The sequence below is a fragment of the Grammomys surdaster genome, unplaced genomic scaffold (assembly GCF_004785775.1).
Source record: "Grammomys surdaster isolate TR1022 unplaced genomic scaffold, NIH_TR_1.0 211, whole genome shotgun sequence".
Taxonomy (NCBI): Eukaryota; Metazoa; Chordata; class Mammalia; order Rodentia; family Muridae; genus Grammomys; species Grammomys surdaster.
In genome coordinates, this window is record NW_021604656.1 from 5,430,799 (window position 1) to 5,457,010 (window position 26,212).

A 26,212-nucleotide genomic window follows, 5' to 3' on the forward strand; every position below is an offset into this window, starting at 1 on the left:
TCCCTCCCTCCTTCCCTCCCTTCCTCTCTCTCCCTCCCTCCCTTTCCCTCCTTCTGCCTCCCCTTACACTCCTGCTTTGAAGCTACCCACTTCACTGTTTGCTAAACAAATGCTTTAGAGTTTACTGTTTATCACGTCCAAAGAAGAGCCTATATCCATTCAGTGGTTACTCCTAATTCCCCTCCCAATACCTCTGGAACCTATTTATCTGTTTTCTGCCTTGAGGCTTTCCCTGTCCTACATAATTCACTTAAATAAAGCTGCACAGCATGTCTGCCTTTTGTGTCTGGCCTCTCTTGCTTACCATACTGTGGGTTTTAAGGTTTGCCCACATTGCAGTAGGGTTTGGTACTGTACTCCTACCTGTTTTGTGACCCTAGATAGAGTATGAATGACAGACCAAAGAAATGATTCCATCAGAGTCTAGCTTAACAAGTCAGTGAGTTTACTGGAGTTACTTACAGAGGTATAGGCAAGGGGTTAGTTACAGGAGTCTGGGTGACTCACAGGCAGCTGATGCTCTGAACACACTCCAGCATGGCTGATGGCTCCTGAAAGCTGCTGCGTACATGTTCTCAGTACAGCTGGACAGTCTCCTCTTTCCAGCAGCCCTGTTTTTGTAAGAAAACAATTCTTTTTGGGAACAATTCTCTTTGGGAAGAGAATCCTGTAAATTTTGTAAGTTTCAGGAAGTTCTGAGACTTGTGAGTTTTACTTCCTGAGTGTGAAGGATCCTCCAAGATAGAATGTTTCCATTTGGAGGAAATGGCTATATAGTACTACTTGCAGCTGAATAACAATCTATTTTTATATACCATGTTTATTTGTTGTTTGTCAGTTAATGAACATTGGGTCTGTTCCCAACCTTTGCGGCATGTGATGAACAGTGTGCTGACCATGAGTGTGCTTGTTTTGTTTGAGTTCTTGCTTTCAGCTCTGGGGTATATCTCTAGGATTGAAAATGCTGAGTCATATAGTGATTCTGTGTTTAACTTTTTTGAGGAATAACCAGCTTTCTAGAGCAAAGGCTTTGTTTCCTTCAACAACATACAATAGTTCTAATGTCTTAGGGCTAGAGAGGTAGTTCAGAAGTTAAGAGTCAACACTACTCTTCAGTTACAGTTCCAAGCATCCATATACTCACAACTGTCTATAACTGTAGTTGCTGGGAAGCAGACTTCCTCTTCTAGCCTCTATGGACACTGCATGCATGTGGGACACATACATACATGCCAGGAAATAGTCATTCACATAAAAAAGTTTTTAAAAAATTTAATTTCTTTTTTTTTGAATAGCCATAAAAATTTAATTTCTTTATATCTTTGTCAATGCTTATTGTTTCCTTTTAGAAAGTTGCAGCCATCCTGGTGGTTATGAAGGGAAATGTTATTATTGTTTTGATTTATGTTTCTCTAGTGACTAATTGTACTGTTGGCCATTGGCATGTCTTCTTCAGAGGAATGTCTGTTTGGCCATTTAAACATTGTTTTATCTATAAGAGTTCTCGGGTGTTCTGGATTTGAGACCTTTAACAGATACGTGATTTGTAAAAGGTATCTACAATATTTAAGCTATTTGCCTTCACTTTCGTGAGAGTATCTATTATGATATCTACTTCACCTAGTTTGTTCTTTTGTTGATTGTGTGTGTGTATGTGTTACTGTAACTATGAAAACTTTTCTAGAATTAAAAAATTAGACTCGGGTATGACGTGAGTTCTCAAGGAATTCTAGAGACCACTTGTTGTAATGGTAAGAGTGAGGTTTAATGAACGAAGCTTTGGTCTGAAACGTATCTCATGTAGGAGACAGCGGATTCGGCCCTGAGATCTAATAGTTTAGGATATTTAAAGGTAAAGGTAGGGGGAGGAAAGGGTTTGTGGCACAGGCATATATAATTGGCTGTTTTAAACATCTATAATGTGTGTAAACGGATCTCATGAGAACTGTCTCTGGTTTCTTTGGCCTTGAAACTCAGTGTGAATTTTATCTGAGTTAGCTCACCACCTGGCAGGATTTAATTAGCAAGTCTTTGGGCCTTTGGTGGGAGTTTTTAAAACATCACAGAAACAGATGGGTGTTTTAATAATTTTTTTTTTTAAGGAATTTATCTTTGGGGACTTTTTTTTGTTATCTTTTACAGCCTGTGGATCTTTGGACCTTTGTTTTTCTGTATCTTTAGTGATGGTCTTGAGTTAGTAAGTTAGCTGACTTATTTTTAACTATTTGTATTAGTAAATTGAGGCTTATTGTTATATTATTTACTACAAATGTTACAAAACCAAGTTTGTAAAGTATTTCCCACATATTTGATTCTTTATAATTTTAAGCCCTTGGTCTATTTTGGATTGATTTTTCTAGCTAGTAATGAGGCAGGGGACTAACTCTGTTCTTCCTCATGTGGATATCCAGATGTCTTAGAGCCTTAATTCCTATTTTGGGGTCCTTTTAAAAATAAGGCCCAGGCTTGACTCTCCTCTCTCTGCCTTCCTCAGTAACCTGACCAGGTCTTGTGCACTGGAAGACTGATCTCTAGTGACTAACTGTGACGCCTACTGTGTCTCAGCTCTCTGACCTCTTCTAGGAGCTGGCAGGGACAAACCAGGAGTCCAGAATTTGGGTGACTGGGTGTTCTTCTTTGACCTACAGGTGTATCCAGCGTCATTGTTGGCTACCCTCTGGACACAGTCAAGGTACAGTAGCTGCGTTTTCATGCCCTCTTGGGGAGGTACCTCAAATGGGTCTTTCCTGGGACTGTGCCTCTCTCTCTCTGATCCCCCAGAGACCCTCCAGCCCAGACTCTCCAGGGCAGGCCCTCTGCTAGTCTCGGGGTGGGGTGGGGGCTGTGAGTGTTAGGAAATATTGTTCCATTGCTGTCTCCTGTCTGCCTGCAGAATCTTGGGAGTTGGTGAGAAAGGAGCTGGGGCTCGGCTGATTCTCCTCCTCCTCCAAGTACCTGGGGAGTTGAACAATCAGGAAAGGTTTGGAATGTGAGATGGAGTTTTAGCTTTCCAGTCATTTGAGAAGACACACCAGGCATAGGGGACAGCATGGGAATGGGGGCTGAGGTAGGGACCCTGAGGAGGGACTCTGCTTGGGAAAGGCTAGCAAGACCACTTTTGCTGATTCAACTGGTTCTGTGTTACAGCTATGGACCCAAATCTAGGCAGGTCAGCCCTCCGTCCTTAGGGCCCTTGGATGTCAGGTTGGCCATTTAGACCTAGGTTGGACTAACCCGAAAAGGCACATAGGGTGGGGGCCTCTGGAGCCAGCAGAGCCATTCTGACGTTTGTAGGTATCCCTTAAGGAGTAGGAGGGCATCTCTCCAGCCATACCATGAAAAACAGAGATGAAGGGATAAGATACCAAAAAAGGACGTTCTAAGTCCTGCCACCTGTCACCCATCTGTGGTGAGCAGGACCCAGCCAAGCCCCAGAGACATGACCACCAATACTGCTAAAATCCCTGGACTGTGTACAGAAGCAGCTCAGAGGCCTGACTCAGGTGGCTGCAATTTCTCTTCTGCCTATCTTCCTCTGCACGCGACAATGAGCCCCTCCTAGGGTAGTGCCGGGTTTACTCTCTGCATGCTGTCTATCTCTCCTCCAAGGTGGGGCTTAGCTTTGTCAGGATGATACTGGCTAACCCGGCTACCCCACTTACTCAGACTCAGACAAATTCCTCCCAGTCTACCGGCACCAAAGGCTCTCCTGACAGACAATCAACGCCGGTGGGATCAATTGCTAAGCACACTTCTAACCAGAAACCCTGAGCTGTGGAACTGCACAGGCCGTGGCTCCAGACCCTGATTTGGGCAGTTCCTATTTGCAAAGCCTGTTAAGCAGGGCTTACTTTATTCTGCCTTGCAGGGTAACATTGGGAGAGCTGTTCTTGATACCCAGTAGGTCTTACAACTGAGAGCCATTAATTTATTATCATCAATGTAAATCAGTCAGCTCCCCAGTTACCACATCATTTTAACCAAATTCAGAGAATGTGTTTAAAGGTCCCCAGTGTAAACAGTACACATACATTTCTCTTTGAGGGCAATATGGAGACACCTCAAAAGTCCTCCTCTCGAGTGGCTTCCTAGTGGACTGCCCATGGATTGCTCATCAAATTTGTACCTCTGTGTCAGAACATTTCTCTAGTTGAGCAGATAAAAGGAAATTCTTAACAAATTATCGTTGAATGGGGTGTAAAGAACTGACCTTTACAAAGATGACTGGGGTATTAGTTTCTTGGGTTGCCGTTGCAAATTACCAGCAGTTGGCTGACTTAAGATAACAGAAATCAGTGCTGGAGAGATGGATCAGTGGTTAAGAGCACTGGCTGCTCTTCTGAAGGACCTGAGTTCGAACTCCTAGCAGCCACATTAGGTGGTTCATGCATGCAGGAAAACACCCAGACACATAGCTAAAAATAAACACATCTTTAAAACAAACAAACAAACAAACAAACAAACAAGATACTGTGACAGTCAGGAAGCAGAAAGCAACGTCAAGGTGTTGAACTCTTCTGGAAACCTCAGCAGGGCTCTTTCTCCTGGCTTGTTCTGTTGCTGCAGTTCTGGGCACAGCCTCACCACTCTAGCTCCAACTCCACCTCCACCTTCATGTGGCCTGTGTCTCTTGCCAAATATTTGTCTCCTTTCTAAGGACACGGGACACTGGATTCATGCCATTAGAGAAATGAGTACCTTTGCTTCCACATAGTCAAGCCTGTTCCCCACTCCCACACACACATGCCTGAAAAGGCCGGCAGCACATACTTTTCATTATGTTCTGCATCTTAGGAAAACCCTTCTTCCTGTCAGAAGATCCAGGCATGTCCAGCCTGAGAACGTCTCGCTGACACCCCAGTGTGGTAGTGAACTCACATGGTCTGCCCTGGATCTAACCTTGGGCTCTTGTTTGCCCTGGAACATCTTCCTTCCTTCTGGCTAACATTTTCTCTAGATTCCCTGCCAACTGAAAAGACTTGGGAAAGTTGAAATAGGAGTCTAGTCAAGCTGGTGAGATGGCTCAGTAAGCAAAGTGCTTGCTTAGCAAGCACAACGACCTGGGTTTGATCTCCAGAACCTATGTTAAACTGCCAGGCACAGTGGCACACACTTGGAATTCTCACACCAGAGTTGGGGAGACAGAAGAATCCACCCACTAGTCAGTCTTACCCAATTGGTGAGTTCTGAGACATTGAGAGACCCCCATCTCAAAGGAAGTGGTCATCTTTCTTTTTTAAGTTGCCTTCAGTCCCTGAAGGTGATATCCAAGGTTGTCCTCTGGCCATCATTTGCATATGTGCACGTGTATGCCTCCCCCATGTATGTGTATACCCACAAACACAATAATAAAAGAATCCAGTGTTAGCCCCAACACTTGCCCTCTGTGGGGTCTGGATGAGAATGGCCCCGAAAGGATCATGTTTGAATACTTAGTCCCTAGTTGGTGGAACTGTTTGGGAAGGATTAAGAAGTATGGTCCTGTTAGAGGAAGTGTGTCACTGGGGGTGAGCTTTGGGGTCTCAAAGCCCACACCTTTCCAAGTTAGACTCCCTGTGACTCGTTCTTCTGGGTCAGATATAAACTCTCAGTTTACACCTCTGGTACCATGCCTGTCAGCCCGCTGCCATACTCTCTGCAGTGATGAAACTGTATGCCCTCAAATTGAATATTTTCTTTTATAAGTTGCCTTGGTCATATTGGATTTTTTTTTTTTACACAGTAATAGAAAAGTAACTAAGACACACCCACTCCTGGCTCTGAGACTTCCTCATTTTCTTGACTGTAAAATGGGTAAATAGCACCTCCCAGGTGAGGCTGTCATGAGGCTTGTCCAAGGGGATGCTAAAGTCAGAGCAGGGAGCTATTCATACCTCCCCTGATAACTTGTAGGGGTAGGAGAGGTAAGCCAGAGGCCAGCCTGAGGGCTTAGGACTCATCCGTGGAGCACCTTGATCATCCAGCCCTGGGTTGCTGGCCTCAGGCAAAGGCTCCTTCCCCTGCCCTGGGCTACTGGCTGCTCAATGGTTAGGAACTAAGGTATCTGATACCTAGAGCTGTGTGATAATATGCTGGGCTGCTTCAAGCTGCCACAGCAACATGGGAACTAAAACCAGCAGTGTTCTTCATGTGCAAGATGTGGCAAAGGGCTTCCTGATGGCCGTATGTAGTCTGCAGTCGGTGCACATGGATAACCAGCTCCTGGGGTAACCAGTGTCCAGGAGTCTTGGCTTAGCCGCTGACCTCAGCGTCATGCCAAGGGCTCAGCATGTCTGATGGGACTTCGCTCACAGCTCTGAAGAGACTCTTAATGAGCTAACCCCACTCGTAGGGTTCAGTGCTTTAATTACTCAATCTTGAGGGGGACTTGTTCCTCTATGGTCATCCACCACTCTGGCATATCTGGGGCCAGTGAGGGTTACATAGGCTATAGACAGAGGCCGACATCACCTCCCGTAGTCCTTGTCATTGTCCTGGCTGGGAAAACCCTACCCTAAGCTTAACTTCTATGGCTGGGCTTAACAAAAATACTACAAGGGTTCAGCCCCACTCTGAACACAGTGAACCTTCTAGGATGTCTCTCCCACCCAGCCCTACACACACACACACACACACACACACATAAACATTCAGCTATGAGACATACTTCATTTTGGAATTATTATTTCTCAAAGTATTGAAGTTTACTGTCTGCTATATATTACAATTGTTTTGCCATGATTTTTTAAAATGCAATGGTTCATTTATTCTTTGAGTACAAAATACAATGCATTTTGATCACATTTATTCCCCTGTCTCTGCTCCTTCCAGGTCCACCCAGCCTTACTACCCACCCTTCTCTGTGTTAGCTCTATTTTTTTTTTTAGATATATTTTATGCGTGTGAGCATTTTTGCCAGCATGTGTGCAGTAGCAGCAGAGGCCAGAAGAGGGCATCAGATTCCTTAGCTCTGGAGATGGCTGTTGTGAACTTGCCATGTGGTTGCTGGGGATCGAACTCAGGTCCTCTGCAAGAACAGCAAGTGCTCTTAACCTCTGAGCCATCTCTCCAGTCTCTCTTTTCCTTTAAACCCATCTAGCCCAGTGTATGTTGCCCAGCTACTCTTGGGGATTTTTTTCTCAACCTCACTAAGCTGTATTATGTATGAGGGCTGAGATTCTGCTGTCTTTATTGCTGAATCTTCTGAGGGTTGGAACAGATTCCGATTCAAGACATTTAACAGCTAGTGTCCGGCAAGGTGGTTAACCCATCTCCCCAGTTATAAACCTCACAATGACAGACAGCACGATAGCATTTCCCCTCTGTTATCCATGGCTACTAACGGATGCCAGTCAAATTTTGGGCTATGCTAAGAGGCTATGATGTTGCTCAGAGGCAGGTGAGTAGGACGGAGGGTCAGAGGAGGCTCTGGACTTACAGTTAGACTTAGGGACATAATGCATTCCCATGTTAGCTGCACACTTAACAGTTGCCTTTAAAACTAGATATGCTAAAAGATATCCCTGCATATCATGGAAAGTTGGGGTATCGGAAAGATGCCATCTGGGAGACTGCCACTTTGGTGGCCTGTTTCAGGGTGGGTGGGGGGCTTCACTCCTTGCTGCACATTGGGTGCTGCAGGGGACAAGACCTCTGTGGGGCTGTCTCAGCTCCTAACAGACAGTGCAGGATATAGGGACTGAGAAAGCGTCTTAGGGTGACTCAGGCAATATAGCTAAAGGAGAAGCAGATCCCTCAGGAGTCCAGGACAGACATGATTCTGAACAATCTTAGGAGCTTCCTCTCTGTTCTGTGACTGTCATCACCCCCGACCACCCAGACTTCCTCAGAGGGTGCCATCTACCTTTCCTGTGTAACCTCTTCAGTCACTACAGAGTTGCAAAGAGTTGTGTCAAGGCTGTGCTCAACTCCAGGCAAGGGCAAGAGGAGAGGGTGATGGGGGCCCTGCCCCAAAGGGTAATATAATGTAAACTCTCCTTACTATATGTAAGCTCAGACCCAATAGAGGTTGGAGGTAGGAAGTATAGATGCGGTTGTCATGGAAGCAGGATGTCACTGGAGGAAATGGCTCCGAGGGTAACAGGCAGGCCAGTCCCCAGAGTGTCCTTGGTGTAGGAGGCATTTGATAGGAGGCCCTGGAGAGTTTTAAACAGAGTGACGTGATTTCAATTATTTTAAGAAAAATCAGTCTGGCGGTGGCACAGAGGGGTCGGAGGTGAGAGGGAACACTAGGGACGAGGCTGTGTTCTGGTGAGAAAGGGGTAAAGGCTAGAAAGATGCCTGCTGGGAAAAATGAGCAGGTGTCCCCAGAGGCATCTAGAAGGGTAGAGTGAGAGATGGCAGCAAAAGGGACAGAACCCAGGTCTGGCATTTTGTACCTAAGAGGTTGGCTGCCAGAGTCCAGTGACCATCATCCTTCCACAGCTAACCGATCTGGGTCATCCTCTGATCCAAAGCAGCCTTCTGCTTCATGGGACTGGGCTGGGTGGAGAGTAGAGAAAGTGTCACCGAAGATCATGTGGCACCCGGTTGGCCAGGATTGAACCTGTTCCTCCTCCCTGGGTAGGTCTCTTGGAGTAGGGTGTCTTTGGGGGCTTGTGACCTATCTCTGAGTGGCTCCCTGCCATTGCCTCTCTCCACAGACTCGCCTGCAGGCTGGTGTTGGCTACGCAAACACGTTCAACTGCATCCGAATGGTGTATAAGAGGGAGCGTGTAAGTGCCCTGGGGTGGGTAGAGGGTGCCGGCCAGGGCCTCCCTGGGACCTCATGGACCAGGCCATACTCCTGCATCACTGCAACAGACGAGGCAGCTGTTCCTGCTGAGGCTCACCTTTCTTCTCATCTTGCACCACATGGCAAATGCCTTACCTCAGCTTACCCCTGGTCACTTAGTCCACTGCTGGGAGGAAACTTCCCAAAGAGTTTTGTATGAACTCTCTGGAGAAGCTCTGAGGAATTTAGAACCACGGAATGGAAAGTTCCTGCACAAATAAGGCGGACACAGTGATTGCCGGGAAGTCTCAGCAGCAGCCCTCTATCTGGATGCAGTGGGAATCCCTACCCCAACCCCTACCCCCACCCCCACCCCCACCCCCACCCCCACCCCCACCCCCACCATGACACTGAGGTGCTGATTTTCTTTTTCTTTTTTTCTTTTGGTTGTTTTTTCGAGACAGGGTTTCTCTGTGTAGCCCTGGCTGTCCTGGAACTCACTCTGTAGACCAGGCTGGCCTCGAACTCAGAAATCCGCCTGCCTCTGCCTCTCAAGTACTGGGATTAAGGCGCGCGCCACCACCGCAGGCTCTGATTGATTTTCAAACAGGAAATGGAATAATATTTTGTAACACCAGCTCCGTTCTTAAGACTTAGCAGGTTACTTTCTAAGACTACCCTTTGGGGAATCTAAAATTTTAAAAGTTACATTTAGGATAAAATGACCCAATTTAAAGAAACAATCAAATGTGGTCCTTCATGGTAGCTCTGCAGTTCTCCCCCTTCCCCACCCAGTCCTGGAAGTGTGCCCAATGAGACTGTTGCTGTCATAGGCCACATTGTAACAAATGCCCTAGGCTTGTACAGCCTCCTGCAGGTATCAAACTTGCCAACAGACAAGTTCATCTTAAATGCCAGTGTGGCTTTAACTGTTGATTGGCCACTCTGAAAATCAGGGTGGGTAGTGCCAACCTTGTATTTGGTGTTCTTAGGTAAATGGGTGTGATTCCCCAGTCTCCTGAAAGATGGCCATTGATTCTTTTTTTTGGCTCATATTCCCTGAAGTACTTGCCAGCCAGTGTCCCAGTGCCAGGGTTCTCTCTGGTGAGGACTTCAGGTGTTACTTCTGAGACAATGTAGCTCAGTGTTTCAAGCTATGGAGACAAGCCTGAAAGGCAGCATATGCAAATATGCCTCTCTGATCACTATCATTTGTGGCATAGCTTTCTGCATCTTTGTTTTGTTACGTGGCTTCTTTGAACTTCCTCGTTGTTGGCACATGTGTACCATTTCAGCTCTCCTGATGTCTGTGGAATTTTCCAGTTTCCCTTAGAGCACCTGTGGTCTTATTGAGACCACGGTTAGAGAGGAGACTCTGACCCCTTCTGGAATCGTTGTTTCTTGCCTTCCCTGTCCTTCGCTTCCCCCCTTTTCTTCTCCCTACATATTCGTGTATGTGTATGTATGTGTGTGTGTGCATCTGTGTGTGGAGGGGGGGTCCCTTTCTGAGATACTGTCCCCGGTATCTTAGAAAGTCCCTTTGTTAGCCTGTCACCACAGACTTAGTGAGTTGTACAGTGTTGCCTCTTAGTTTGTCCAAACCCTCAATCCTGTCCTCATCTGCTTTACCCCCAAGACCATGAATTCAGTGAGGGTGAACACTGTTTTGTTATTGGTTTGACTCATACAAAGTAATGAGAGAGAGAGAAAGACAGAGACAGAGAGACAGCACTAGCTTTGCTTGAGCAGCTAGTGAGGAGATGTGTTGGTACTTGACATCTCTTCTACTCCTTAGGGCTCCTCCACACCCACAGCCTGCTTTTTATTTTTCTGGCTCTGACACTGTCATTTGGGGGCGTGCATACATCTGAGGCCAAGATTCCATTGTTCAGGAGGAAGCTTGTCTTTAGGGCTAGAACTAAAGACTGCCTGAGTTACATGTGGCCTTCCTCCTCTGTCTTTTCTGTGTTATCTAGACCCTTGTTGAGGGCTCTTCTGTGGCACAGTGGATTAGTAATCCTGAGCTTGGGGGTGGTGGTGGTCCCATACCTAGTATACAGAAAGACCCTGAAGAGTGGTTTGACCTCACGCTTCCTCCCATTGGGTCCCCTTGCCACAGGTGTTCGGCTTCTTCAAGGGCATGTCCTTCCCACTGGCCAGCATTGCCATCTATAACTCAGTAGTATTCGGGGTCTTCAGCAACACCCAACGGTTCCTCAGCCAGTGCCGCTGTGGGGAACTCGAGGACGGCCCTGGCCGAAGTCTGTCTGACCTACTCCTGGCTAGCATGGTGACTGGGATGGTCTCTGTTGGGCTAGGCGGGCCCGTGGAACTCATCAAGATCCGACTGCAGATGCAAACACAGTCATTTCAGGAAGGTAAGAGGCCAACGGAGAGAAATCTGGTATCTGAGGATCTGTGACCTTTCCCACTTGTCTGGATCTGGGGTACCACTGTTCATAGCCTTATTAGTGAGCAGGACCACCCTCCTTCCTGGTCACCACAGGGGCCATCTCATTTTCTCCCCTTGAGAGTTTTCTGTGCTGCTCTTGAAAGTGGTTTTGACAGAAGAGGAAGGAGAGGAGAGAGGCACACACTGTGTGTCACCTTTGGCTGAGTTTGGTGCTAGAGGAGGTATATTTCAATACCTTCGGTTTTGTTCTTGGTTCATTTACAATTCTCCATGTCTATAGAATGGAGGGGGTGGATCTCTGGTCTTTCCTGTCATAGTGTATGTATGATGAGTCCCCCCCTTGCTGGCAGCCTTCAGAATGGTCTTTGTGTGACTCCTGTCATATTATGTATGTGATACCCCCTCCCCATGCCGGTAGCCTTCAGAATGGTTGCTGTGTGATCCCTCTGCACACTAAGGCTGGGGTTTGACTGTGCGACACAACAGAGGCCCACAAGCTCACTCAGGAGCATCCTGGCCCAGATCCATAAGCCCCAGTCCTGGTAGTGTCTAGTGCAGGCCCCGAGCCCTCTGAGCTTGAGGCTGATGCTCCCCACTGTACGCAGGGAGGGCCTGGGTCCAGCTGCTCTGAGGATGTGCGTCTCTCTCCAATACACAAGGTCCGTGTCAGGGTGGAAGGGATACAGAATCACAGCAGAGAAAGCAGGGAGCTATGGGGCAGCCCCATCTGGTCCTATCCCAGGGGTGAAAGCAAGGGTATGGGGAGAGATTTCAGACAATTGCACTGAACTCTAGTAAGCAGAGGTCTTAGGAAGCAAGCCCTCTCCTGTTTTGATGATACATAATCTTTCTTTTCAGTTTCCGTTTTCCTCTTTTGACTGAGACATGAACCCAGGACATACCTCATTGTGTACCTCCCTCTGCTGGTGGAAAACAGCAGCGCAGGCAAAAGGGGGTGGCACCCATATCTGAAAGCTACAGGGGGGCAGGCAGGGCATAGCAGGGTTGTGGTGACCTTGGTTGTGTCCTTCCTATGGGACAACCAGGACACTGTTTCCACATGGTTGCTGTCCTGTAGCCTGATGTGTTTGGAGCCTCTGGTTTTTAAAGACAAGACAGAAAATTGGACCTTCCTGTGAGATATCACAGTTAAAAATTGTCAGGTTTTATTTAATTACATAAGCTCAAAGAGACAACCTTGTGGCCCAACGTTTGGACTGAACAGAACAGGGCCAGGGCTGACTGCGAGTGTGCAGTCTCGGCTTCAGGCCAGGCCCTCGTGACAGCAGCATTTCCAGGCAGGCAGTGTGGGCACCCTTTGGGATCCCTTGGGTTTGTGGTTTCAATTCCAAACTGCCAGTCCACGTCCATGTTAATGACCATGTGCTATGAGAGGCAGCTGGACGTTCTGAAGCTAATTGCCAGATGGCCCGTATCATCTACTTTAGGACATGTGACAGAAGGATGGACTGGAGGTCAGTGAGGGGGGTTGGGTCATCGTTTTTGGGAAGATTCCTCCTGAATGTGTATTTGTGGTGCTCCATGGCTGACACATGATCAGAACAGAGGAAATGTCCCCCACCCACATGACCCGCAGTAGACGCACGCTGGGACTCAGTAAGGCGCCTCCTTTTGATAATCTTTCTTAGGTTACAGATTTTAGGAGAATTCACCCAGACTATGCACACAATTCAATGTCCTCTCATGCTCCCCGTGGAAACAGTCACATTTTCTATGTCATTCAAATGACATACGCATTTATTTAAAATAGGTGTGATACTTAAAATAGGTTTGCATTGTCCCCTCAAAAGCACGCACACCCACACACCCACACGCATGCATGCACACGCACAGACACACAGACAGGGTCAGTACCCTACAATAAGAATTCCATTTCTGGAGTTAGGGTGTCAGCAATCCTATCTTGCCCAAACTGAGAAAGTTAGCATGGCTCACCAGGTGCCACCAAGCTTCAGCTGTGTCACTTCACTGCTAGGATAGACTGGAGGTCCATAGAGCTCTTGTCACAGCGTCTGGCATGTTGAAATTGTGAAATAACTGTCATCTGTACAGTTGGTAACCATACCACTTACAACTCTCCCTGCTGGTGGCCATTCAGCCTGTTTGCTGTTTGTCTTCACCCCAGACAGTGGAGTTATCAGACAAGTCCTTTATAAAGAAGCTCCTCCACTGGGGTGATTTCTCTCAGCGCGTGGGCTCTATGACTCATGAGTGGGCCCAAGGGTGTGGTCACGTTTAAGATTCTTGACACACATTGTGAAACTTATGCAGAAGGGCCTTGTCACACTGCATTGGCAGCTGCTGAAGTTGTAAGGGATCACTACTGTACAGATGTGTGGCTTCCAAACACACCACAGACACACACACACAACACACACATACACACACACACATACACGTGCACACACATATACACACATACCCCACACACATACACATGCACATACTTAAACACTCATACACATAGGTACACTCACGCACATGCATACACACTCACAATGCACACATTCACACAACCACTTATACACACACACATACACAATGCACACACAACATACTCATACACACACATGCACATATACACGCACACACACATGCATACTTACAGGCACACATACACAATGTACACACAACACACTCATACACATACATGCACATGCACACACACATGCACACTTACACACATACACAACGCACACACAACACACTCATACACACACATGCACATGTACATGCACATACACATGCATACTTACACACAGGCACACATACACAATGCACACACAACACACTCATACACACATGCACATGCACACACACATGCACACATACACAGTGCACACACAACACACTCATACACACATGCACACACACATGCACACTTACACTCATGCATACATACACAGTGCACACACAACACACACATGCACACACACACATGCACATGCATACCAGACCTACTCCACGTGTCTCCAGGCATGCCCCACAACCTCCTCTAGACTCTTAAAGCTCCCCACAGCCAGGCTTCTGGGGCTCCTGCCCATTGGTAAGCAAGTAGGAATGGCTTGGGTTCTCAGAGGTGGCCCTCACAATGAGGAAACCTGCCTTCCCTTCAGCATTATTACTGGCATGAATGAGCCTACCCGGGGGCCCTATTGGACCTGACTGGAAATTGAAGCTGAGTGTTGATGCCATCAGTCCCCCTGTTGCCCTATCAGGTTGTAGCCAACTATCAGGTTGTATCCTAGAAGCAGATGGTCAGTGATGCTCTCCTCTACCTGGAAGCTCTTAGGTCTGCACACCCACTAAAACCCTGAAGTGTGGCTACCAAGGCCCATGTGTAGCAGAAGGTTGACAGACGTGAGGGGACTCAGCGTTGGCCGTGACCCCAGTCATCTGCAGGCCCAGCTGGAGGCAACTGTGCTGTGTTCTGCCTGGGGGCATTTACTCTGGGACTCAATCCATCCTTCATAATCACTTCCTGGGCCCCTCTGAGCCCCTCAGAGTAGATGAAGCAGAGATATGGGATACGCAGCACCAGTCTTGGGGAAGTCACACACGTACGTGTTAAGGGCCCTCTCTGGAACCCTAGACTCTGTCTGTGTGGGTCAGGAAGGCACCCGAGAGGCAGCAAGTGTGATGAGTACTGTCCGAGTGCTGAGTAACAGTAAGATCTGGGGTGAGAGTGTTTCCTACTGAAGGAGCAATGTGGAGCAATGGTCAGTGACAGGAACTAGTGTGTGGTGGCAGGCTGAGTGATCTGGAGGACAGGAACTCGGGGAGATATGGGGTGAGTTGGGAAGAGTTTCTTAGCCAAGGCTGAGTGAGATTCTGCCCCACAGAGAAGCATCTGGGCCCGCAGAGTGAGCCCACCAGGGCTGTGTCATTGGACAGCTGGACTTCTGGCCTTAGGTGCAGGTGCTTGGGTTGTGGGACTCACTTGTGTTCCCCCAGATGTTTGAGATGACACAGGTAGTTAGCTCAGCTGTGGACTCATGACATCTAGGAGCAGAATCCTGAGACTCCTGGGATCTGGTTGGGGGGGGGGGGGCAAGTCCTTGGGGAAATTGACATTTGAGGAAGAAATGGGGTTGACAAGGGAAAGGCTTTCTTCTCCAAATTGGGAGGGGAGGAGAAAATGTAGAGAGACTTTGAGAAGAAGGACATGGAGGGTGTGCTGGACTTGGTACCATCACAGGGAAGATGCTTTAGCCGGACCAGAGTCCACAATATAGCTAGGGTGGAGGAGATGGCCCTCCATGCCAGTAGGGGATGAACGGTGAACAGAAGAGAAGGCCAGCTGAGGGCTGGTGGTTTGGGCACTCTAGAACACAGGATCTGTACAGCAACAGAGATGGGAAGAGACCTGTTTTCTTGCTTCACTGGGTCCTCAGAGGTCCCCATTTGGGGAGGACATGTCCAATGCTTCTGCAGTCCTGGGTACATCAGTTTCTCTCTCACAGAATAGCTGGATTACTGCTGTACACATGTGTGGCTAACAAATATGCCATATGCACGTATGCATACCACATACACACACGTGCACACCACCTATGCACACCACACATGCACACACACATGCACACATACACACCACACATGTGCACACACCACAGACACACATGTATAACACACATGCACACACAGGTGCATGCACACAACACATCTTCAACACACATGCATGAACACATGCACATACACACACATGGACACCGCACATGCACACACACATGCACACACACATTTGCACACACACATGCATGCACACATGCATGCACACATGCACATACACACCCATGGACACCGCACATGCACACACACACGCACACACACATACACACCACACATTTGCACACACACATGCATGCACACATGCACATACACACACATGGACACCGCACATGCACACACACATGCACACACACATTTGCACACACACATGCATGCACACATGCATGCACACATGCACATACACACACATGGACACCACACATGCACACACACATGTATACACACATACACACCACACATTTCACACACATGCATAACACACATGCACACACACATGCACACACATGCACACCACACATTTACACACACACATGCATAACACACACACACACATGCACACACACATACACACCACAATGCACACCATATATACATACCACAGAAGCACACCACGTGCACACACACACATGCCGACATCATCATTAATGATAGCCCCACTCACTTCCTAAGCAAGGGAACTATATGGAAAGTCAGGAGCTCTGGGAACACAGGAGAGACTCAAAAAACCCAGACTCATCCCAGCCCTTGATAGTCTGGCTATGCTTCTCCAGGAGGCTCTGAGATGACGAAAGGCAGTGAGGGCTGGGCACTGGCAGCCTTGAAGTGGAGGGAGGAGGCCTAGAGAGGCTGTGTGCAATGCTGTGCACTAAGCATGAGATACCGTAGTTACAGTTGCATGTGTTGGCAGCACATTGTGGCTTTTGCTGCTGTTGTTTTGAAATCAAAGGACAAGACTAAGTGTTGTCCTGATGTCTTGACACCGGCCGTATGTTCTTGTTCCCAGATAGTTATCAGTGATCTTGATTTAGGTGGTGGAGTTGACAGGCGTGTGCTTTCAGAATCCAGATTCCTATCGGGACAGGACAATAGACGTAGGGATGGTAACTATTTCCCTCGAGCAGACTGCGTTCTCAAGACACTCACTTCAGCAAAGTGTGTCTGTAACACTCTCTATGTCACAAAGCCAAGGAAGTAGGCCAGCCCTTCATCTTTGTCCCCTCTTTATAGATGAATAAACTGAGGCCTATGAAGTCTAGTCCCTTGAACACAGTTGTTCAGTAAGTATTCACTGAGCAGCAACAGGTGTGCTGGCATGTTTTCTTTCTTTCTTTCTTTCTTTCTTTCTTTCTTTCTTTCTTTCTTTCTTTCTTTCTTTTGCTTTTTCGAGACAGGGTTTCTCTGTATAGCCCTGGCTGTCCTGGAACTCACTCTGTAGACCAGGCTGGCCTTGAACTCAGAAATCCATCTGCCTCTGCCTCCCAAGTGCTGGGATTAAAGGCATGCACCACCACTGCCCGGCTATGCTGGCATGTTTTTAATGCTGGGTTCTTTCTACTGAAGTAGAAAGCTCCTTTTGGAGCCCCTGGGTCCTGGGGAAACTGGAATCTTGAGAAACAATAACTAGCAAAGAGCATCCTAGCTGAGGAGTTCCTGGTATGTGATCTGAGGTGTCTGCCAGGCCACTTATACCTAAACCCAACCCTAAGAGGGTATAGCCAGGTTGTCTGCCCAGAGAACATATGGGATGCCTCTGTTACCTTAGACCTGTGGATGAGAACATGACATGATCCAGGTAGATTAGTTTTAGTGTTTCAAGCCTCAGACCAAGATCAGTGTCAATTTTTGTTGAATGCCAAGCATATGAACCTATGGCCTTGATGTGGGGACCTGCTCAGGCCTGCTAGTCTAGTGCGTATAGAACGATGCTGAAGTGCTCAGGGTCCCAGGCCACAGATTCCTACCGTGAGGAAGCTTCCTGCCCCAGAAAGGGCGTTTGCTTTCTGTTGCTGTGACAATACAATGACCAAAAGCAACTTGTGGAGAATATGTTTGTCTCCTCTCACCTCTTACACCCCATCATGAAGGTGGGTCAGTAGGTCAGGAGGCTAGCGACCTTACAGCAGGGACCCATACGCTGGGACCAAAGACAACCCACGGAGCAACACTGGCTTGCTGTCTGTCTTAGTCAGGGTTTCTTTCATTGCAACAAAACACCATGACCAAAATAAAGTTGGGGAGGAAAGGGTTTATTCAGTTTACACTTCCAGCTTAGAGACTATTACTAGAGAAAGTCAGGACAGGAATTCCAGCAGGGCAGGAACCTGGAGGCAGGAGCTGATGCAGAGGCCATGGAGGGGTGCCTCTTACTGCCTTGCTTCCCCTGCTTTCTTACAGAACCCAGGACTACCTAGGAGTGGGACCTCCCACAATGGGCTAGGCCCTCCCTCATCAATAACTAACTAAGAAAATAACTTACAGCCAGATCTTACAGAGAGGCATTTTCTCAAGTAAGATTGTCTCCTTTTAGATAACTCTTATTTGTGTGTCAGGTTGACTTAAGAGCACACTCTCCATGGCTTGCCCAGCTTGATTTTTTTCACCTCAGACCACATGCCCAGGTATGGCACCACTCATAGTGGGCTTGCCTATATCAGTTGTTAATCAAGAAACTGTCCCTCAGGCAATCTGATGGAGTCATTTTCTCAGCTGAGAATCCCTCTTCCCAGACAACCCCAGCCAGTGTCAATTTGACAGACAGACAACAAAAAGGAACTGTCCCCAAGGATAAGATAGCATACAAGGAAATAGAAATGTCAAATCCAGATGTCTACCCTCCTCAAAACAAAACAAGCAAAACAGAAAGCATCCTGCAGAGGGATGAGAGAGACCAGAGAGGGATGGCCAGAGATGAGACCAGCAAACAGGACCCTTCCCCAAAAGCTATAGAATCAGTTAACCACAGCCTTCTGTCAAACCAGTCCTAACAGGGAACAAACTGATGATGTTGACCTGCCTGTAGATTTACATGGGGCTCCCACCCCTGTGTGAAAGTCAATATAGCAGTAGGGTCCGTTCCCTTGTCTCAGACATCCTGCCAGTCTCTACATAGGGCAGTGGTTCTCAACCAATGGGTCGTGACTCCTTTGGGGGTTGCATATCGGACATCCTGTGTGTCACACATTTCTATTATGATTCATGACCATAGCAAAATTACAGTTATGAAGTAGTAATGGAAAATAATGTTATGGCTGGGGGTCACCGCAGCATGAGGAACTGTATTAAAGGTTGGCAGCATCAGGAAGGTTGAGAAGCAGTGCTGTGGGGGACTTTGAGTTGGGGCTGTAGGCCTTCTGAGATCGATAATCTATACCAATTACAGGAAGGCAACATGTTTTTGATTTAAGGAAAGTGTCAGTCTTAGCAACTTTGTCTCAGTGATGCAGCGTTCATGAGAAGAAACAATCAGAAGTTGATTCTTATGTATGTCCTCATTATAAAAATGATGGTTAGAAATACTAAAATATTTTATTTTAGAAGAAATAAATGTTAAATGTTAATCCTTTCACATACAGAGGCCCCCAGCTCCTACCCCAGAACCAACCCTGGGAGGCTCAAGACGTTTGTGAGGCATCAGTAGTTTAGTGAGCTGAGCACGGATTCAGCATCCTGTATCTTTTCTTAGCCACCATGGGCAAATGGCATCCTGGTCTAGGGAAATTCACACACACATATTGCCAAGAGCCATTTTCCTGTTATCTTCCAAATCGGCCTATAAGAACCATTCACATTTTACCTTCATCTATCATAGTTAGTGTAGCTAGATCTACAGAGGACTGTCACCCAGGACTTTCCTGCAGCCAGTGGTAGAGACTCCAGGCCACACCCTCTGGGCCAACGTATACAGCTCAGGATGCTATGTGCTCCACTATTTGGAACTCTTGTCGTTTTCTGGAAGAAAATTCCAGAACCTACTCAGTAGCTGGGTATTGATCTGGCATAGTTTTCCCTGTCTCCTACCATTGTGGCTGAGTTGATAAATAAAACACAGAGTCTTCGTCCTTTTAAGCCTTTGTGACCTCAACCTGGCCATGGTGGATATTGTGATATATTTTTATGTGGGTGGGCCTAGAACTGCAATGTCTGCAACTGGTGACATGTTTTCTTGGTCCTGATGAGAACGATGCATGTTACTGAACCCGTGCAGGTGGATGCTAAACAAACACCATCCCAGAGGTGGTTTCCTGATCTGTGAGTTGCTTCCTTGATGATAGCATGGTGTTCTTTAACCTTAGGTTATCAGGAGAACCTTGCAGGCTGTGGAACATCGTGGTAGGTGTGGCTCTATAGGTGCATGCAGTTGTCACCTAAGAGATAAGCCTTTTATTAAGTATAAATTTAGAATCAAACATTAAAACTGAGGCTCAGGAAAAGGAGGTAAGAAAAGCACTTCACTGAAAGAACAAGGAACCCTAGACATATCCTGGATGAAGACCGTTCTTTATCAAGAAGAGACTGTTTCCTCCTGAACACCGGTGCCATGAGAATGTCACAGATGGAAAGACGATATTCCTTCCCTGAGGAGAAAGTACCATCGAGGATATCACGAGGTCAAATGGCAGCTTCCTTAGAGATGATAGATTAGATAAGGACACAAGCAACGTAGAGTGAACCCGATTCCTAAGGTTAACAAGATGACATCTCAACCCTCAGGATATGTGTTCAGAAGTATTTAGAGCTAGACATTCAGTGCATGCAGCCCACCTGAAGTAGGTCATAAGATGAAGTTATGCAGCCACAGAGAAGCGTTTTATATGTGGCGGGACTAAGGGCCAGATGCACCATGGGTATCAGCCTGGGCTGTGAAGTCTTGGGCCCCAAGGGTGTGCTATGAGGCTGGGTGGGGTAGGTGGCGAACACAGACCTGTGACAGAACTTCCATCCCTCTCCTTTGCATCCCCCTGTGCTGTCACAGCTGTAGAATGGAAGCAGGAGTCAGAGAGCGACAACTCCCTGCACCGAGAACTCCACGCTCTGTCAGCAGCACAGTTGCACCCGAAACTCAGTCTGAAAGGGAGCCTGTCTAAACTCTCCTGCAGCAACTCGTACTCTAAAACCTGGTTTTATAGCCTTGAACTGTCTTTGCAAACTATGCTTCCTCCTGTTAGCAGTTCGCCCCCGGAAACATCGCAGTGGGGACGGAGTTTAAAACCCACTCCACTGAGGGAGAAAGACTGACTGATTTTTAATCTCCTGGACTTACTGATGCACTGTGCTTTTATTTTTTAATTTGTTGCTTTTAACCTTTGTTAATGTATAATCTTGACGTTTCTGTGATTATATCACAGCCTTCTTGTTTGCGTTTGTTTATTACTTGGTTAGGTTTTATGATTGTTCTGTGTTTTTCCACCTGCTCTCAGGTCAACACACTACCGTCCTTTCTGTGACCAGCTATTGCCCTTCCTTCTTCCTAGTCATTTCTTCTCTCTCATCCCCCTGTGCTTTCTCTTCTTACATCTTAACTCGAGCTGCCCATGGCTTTAATGATCTTTGAGTTCGGTACACCCTGACGTTACCACAACTCCTTTTTCTCGGCTGCTTCTTCATTTCAACTTCTTTTCTCAGTTGATGAAACTCTGCTCCTGTCCTGCTTTCCTCTGCTGCTGATCTTAGGAACCAAGGCTCTCATGGATGCCACCCGACCCTTGCTTTTTATGCCTCAATTATTATTGAAGTCAAATGGGTGTCTATTTTCAACTGGCCAGTATGACGTTTGTATAGTGGTCCTACCCAGCTGTTGCTGTAGTTTTGTGCAGCACATGTTCTTAGAGGGTGCCTGGCGCCTCTTATGTGCATGGGTTGAGGGTTTAACTGCTAAGTTATACACTCACCCCGCCATACTCTAGCCCCACTTTGAACACTGCAGACGATTCAACAGAAATAATAAAGCTGCTAATATCTAACCAGCACACAAAAGGCCACATGCCCAAGTCCCAGCACAGGCTATGTAAGAAGCATGAAAGCATTGTAAAAAAAAATGTTTAATGAAATCAGAGGATACAAGTAAACTATCAAGTGAACTGACATAGAATCCAAATAAGTAAATGAAGAAAGAGAGTCAAACAGGGTTTGATGTAGGAACTCAATGAGAAATTGAAATGTAAGAAATGTAGGTTTTATTAAGTCAAAAACCCCCTCTCTACAAAGCCCCACTAACAGAATGAATAGAATAGAAGGCAGACTGTCAGGGGTGGAAAACAGATGTGAGAACATCCAGACATTGTCAAAGATAAAGTAATAAAATATGAACAGAACACATGAAATCTACTGGACACCATTAAAAGATCAAATGTATAAGTTAAGAAAAAAAATCATGACGTGGGTAATAGAACTTCCATCTAAAGGTATATACAATGTTGACCTGGTCTGTGTTGCTCCACACTGCTACACGTTTGGGCACCAGGTGACCCGGTCTGTTCCGGTCAGTCAACAGGGTCTAGCAAGAGAGAGAGTGGGGATGGAGGGGCAAGAGACAAGAAGAATGGAGACAAGACAGAGTGTGTTCAAGTCCCATTTATTGAAAGGACATCATGGGTATATATACACTTTACCACATGCCTTGCTGCCGTGGACAAGCAGGGGAACACAACTGAAGACATTTTACCACATGTACCTTGCAGCTGGGGATATTAAACCATAAAACAAGATATGTGAGAAAAACCAGATGTTTATCAGAGTATGCTCAGCTGTTGTGGGCTGTTGAAAACAAATCTCTTGTCAGGGTATATGGCTCGAGATGGCTGCAAAGATGATAGCTGCTTTCTGCTAGGAGTCGGCTCCCAACACAATGTATTCAACAAAACCATAGCACAAAGTTCCCCAGATCTCGAGAAACAGATGGCCATTTGAACCAGGAGGCATTTTAGAATAGTAAACAGACAAGACCAGAAAAGAACCCACTGACTGCATAATTCAGTTATAATATTAACCAAGAGAGCAAAGAAAATACTGAAAGCTGACAAAAACACTAAATCATATATAAAAGAAAACACATAAAAATTTCAGTGTCATTCTTTACAGAAATTGGGGGGAGAAAACCAATCTTAAGATACCCATGGAAGCATAAGACTCCAGAAAGCTAAATAATCCTAAGGGAGAAAAAAACCAAAACAAAAAACAACCAACCAAAACCAAAACAAAACCTGGAGATAGCAACAAACTTGATTTCAAGTTGTACTACAGAATTGTAAGAACAACAGAAAATGAGAACAGACAAGACCAGACCAGACCAGAACAAAACAGAAGAACAGCACAGCGGACCTATCTATAGATTCTCACGACTATGGATAATTAATTTTTGACAAAGATGCCAAAAATAAATGTTGGAGAAAAAAATACAGCCTCTTCAACAAATGGTGCTGGCAAAACTGGATAGCCAGATTAAGGAGACTGAAACTGAATTCTTACCTCTCTCTCTCTCACCCTGTACCAAAATTAACTCCAAATGGGTCAAAGACCTTAATGTTGGATCCCTGGAAGGATTAGAGGAAAAAATCAGAGAGAATGCTTTAGGATATCAGCATGGGCAGAAACTTTCTGATTTTATATTTATTTAGAGTTGGAGGAGACACATGCCATACTGCATGCATGAAGAGCTGTGAGGGTGGTTCTCCGCTCTGTTGGTCTAAGAGATCCAGCCCAGGCCATGAGTCCAGGCAGCAAGCATCCTTACCTGCTGACTCACCTCACTAACCTATCAAAGACTTTCTGAATGGGACTCTGGTCACTCAAGGAATAATGCTAACAATCGACAAGTGAGGTAATTAAAAAGCTTCTGTATAACAAGGGAACAGCCGAGCGTAGAGACAGCCAGCAGAAAGGGAGCGGATCCTCACTTGGTACGTAACAGAGGGTTAATACCTGTTATAAACAGATCTAAAATAACTAACAGTAAATCAACCCAATTAATCAATGGCCTAGTGAAATGAGTAGACACCTGTCAATAAATACATGGCCAATAAACATATTGAAGAACATTCAGTCATCATAGAAATACCAATTAAAGTACATTGAAATTCCATCTCCAGTTGGAATGGCAATCATTAATAAAATAAATAACAGCCGGGCGGTGGTGGCGCATGCCTTTAATTCTAGCACTTGAGAGGTAGAGGCAGGTGGCTCTCTGAGTTTGAGGCCAGCCTGGTCTACAGAGTGAGTTCCAGGACAGCCAGGGCTACATAGAGAAACTCTGTTTCAAAAAACCAACCAATCAACCAAACCAAACCAAACCAACAACAACAATAACATCAAAAAAAAAAAAAAGAAAAAAGAAAAAAGAAAAGGAAAGGAAAGAAAGAAAAGCTGGAGAAGATGTAGGGTACGGGGGAACTTTTGATAGAAACATAACTCAGTCTAACCACTGTGGAAATCACTTTAAAGGTTTCTCAAACACTAAAACCGAGCCAGCTGAACCACTCCTGGGTGTTTGCTCAGGGCACCAAATCAATACACGACAGGGCCACAGTGGCTGGGCTGTGGGTCAGCCCAGGTGGTAACCGCAGGGTACGCAAAGGAAGTGTGGTTGGGTATGCAGTAGAATTGGTTGAGCCACAAAGAGTGACATTGTGTCATTTACAGGACAACCGATTCAACTGGATATAATCTAGTAAGTAAGTCAGTTTCAGAAAAAAAAAGTGTTTAATAATTCCATGTTTACGGCTCTCATACTTTATATAGGTGCATAAAATCATCTATGTGTATATGGTGTGCAAGAAGTAAGACTGAGTAAGGGGAAAGGGAATAGAGAGGTAAGAGGAGTGGACGGCAGGGCATGGAGCCGATATGCTCAAAGGATGTTACACACTTGCAAGAAGTTACTTGTTACTTGTCTTATGTAACCGTGATGCATTCACTGCCTTTCTACAGGTTTCAACAATGAGGCTAATAAACCATTGAAAGACCCCACCCCACCCCCAACCTGTGATACAAAGTAAACCTTCTCGAAAGTTAATTACCTCGGGCATTTTGTTACAGTTGACAAGTGTTAGCAGTTGGAGTTTGGGTTGGTGCAGAATTGTGTCCACATCTGGTGATTGTTTCTGACCTTATTATAACTTCTATTATAGTCTCTTATATGTTTTACTGGCTAGTATATTGCTCTAATAGCCACAAATGAGTACTGTAAACCAGTAACAGCTAGATTGCTTATGCTACAACACTTAGGAGACTATGAGAGGATTTTCTTATTGCTAATTCAGGGGAAGAAGCGGGACACTGGAAGTGTTTACTGGCAGACAGGGCTGGCTGGCAGTTTGGCAAGCGCTCTTACAACATCAGCACCGCCAAACTAGCAGATCATTATCTGGACACAGCCTTTCAATCAGTAACTCCGGAGAGCCACCCTGTAGAAGCTGATTTAGAGGAGCCGTGACCCAGGCCAGCCCTGCCTCAAGAGGGCCATGCTCAGCCAGTGATTCCACAGACAGACAGCGACACCTGTTTGGTCTCAGATGAACTTCCCAGGATGATATTGCTGATGTCATCAGGGTTGTGGGAAAGAATGACCTCTTTGGGGCCTCTCAAGGGTCACAATGTCTGTTCTTTCTCAAAGCACCCCATGGTGGCCTTTACCCACCCCCTCCACCTCCGTTCCCCCACACAGGGGGAAATGCATAGGCGTTTGCTCAGACATGCTTCTCAGGCCAATGCAGCCTCCCCTTGCACCTGTGGACTTACTTCTAAGGGTGAATTAAAGTCCGTGTCCTTTAATCCCAACTACACAGCCCACGAGGCTGAATGCTCATAGGAGAGAGATGAGAATGTTGACTTGGGAGAGAGCTCCCAGGATGACAGGCCACTCTCTGTCTATAACACGCAATAAGACCCAATCAGATGCCTGGATCAGGGGTTGAATCCAGGTGGCTCAGACAGTGTTGTGGTCATGGGTAAGTTTATAATTCATCCTGACCACCTCATGTTAGTGGGACCCTCCGGAAGGAACACTGAGTGCCACTGTTTACATGAAGGCCTTTCTGACCATGAGACACAGCAGAGGAGAGGATAAGGGAGGGTGGTGGGTAGCCTGCGGAAGAACCGGCTGGCAGAGCGACTAAGGCTTTGCTGTTCTGTATACTCTTAGACAAGCCAAGAGAGAGCAGACCACAACCAGCCAGCATAGAACTCCAAGCCTGAAAGTGTTATGGGGTGTCCACCAGAGAAGACTGCTTGGGCATGGGTTTAAGCCAATGGAAAGTCTTTATTATCCCTCAGTGTTTGGGATACTACTGTACCCTGAGCCTTTCTCAGGGTGAGGTTTTAAGCACGAAACCCATACCTTGGGTTGACATAATTCAGCTAACTGGAACAGCCAGCCAGAAGCAGAACTAGCCTGGAGACAGTACAAGCCAAGTTGCCCTGAGATTCTCGGAGCCTTCTGGTCAACCATCCCTAAGCATTTCTAAGGAGCTACAAGGTTAGTACATTTAAGGAATTTCCCA

At 46.5% G+C, this 26,212-nt stretch overlaps 1 protein-coding gene across 2 annotated transcripts in view; it reads left to right on the forward strand.

The window, feature by feature from the left end:
- The window catches only part of Slc25a48 (solute carrier family 25 member 48), a 41,439-nt gene that overhangs the window by 2,587 nt on the left and 12,640 nt on the right, over nt 1–26,212 (forward strand). Inside the window, exons 2-4 of one of the 2 annotated variants that reach the window (XM_028772093.1) lie at nt 2,649–2,692; nt 8,643–8,714; nt 10,833–11,091. In XM_028772093.1, coding sequence (XP_028627926.1) covers nt 2,649–2,692; nt 8,643–8,714; nt 10,833–11,091 — 375 coding nt within the window. Of the gene's footprint in view, nt 1–2,648; nt 2,693–2,921; nt 2,981–8,642; nt 8,715–10,832; nt 11,092–26,212 lie in introns of those variants that run through there. The other variant, XM_028772094.1, reaches the window with a different exon arrangement.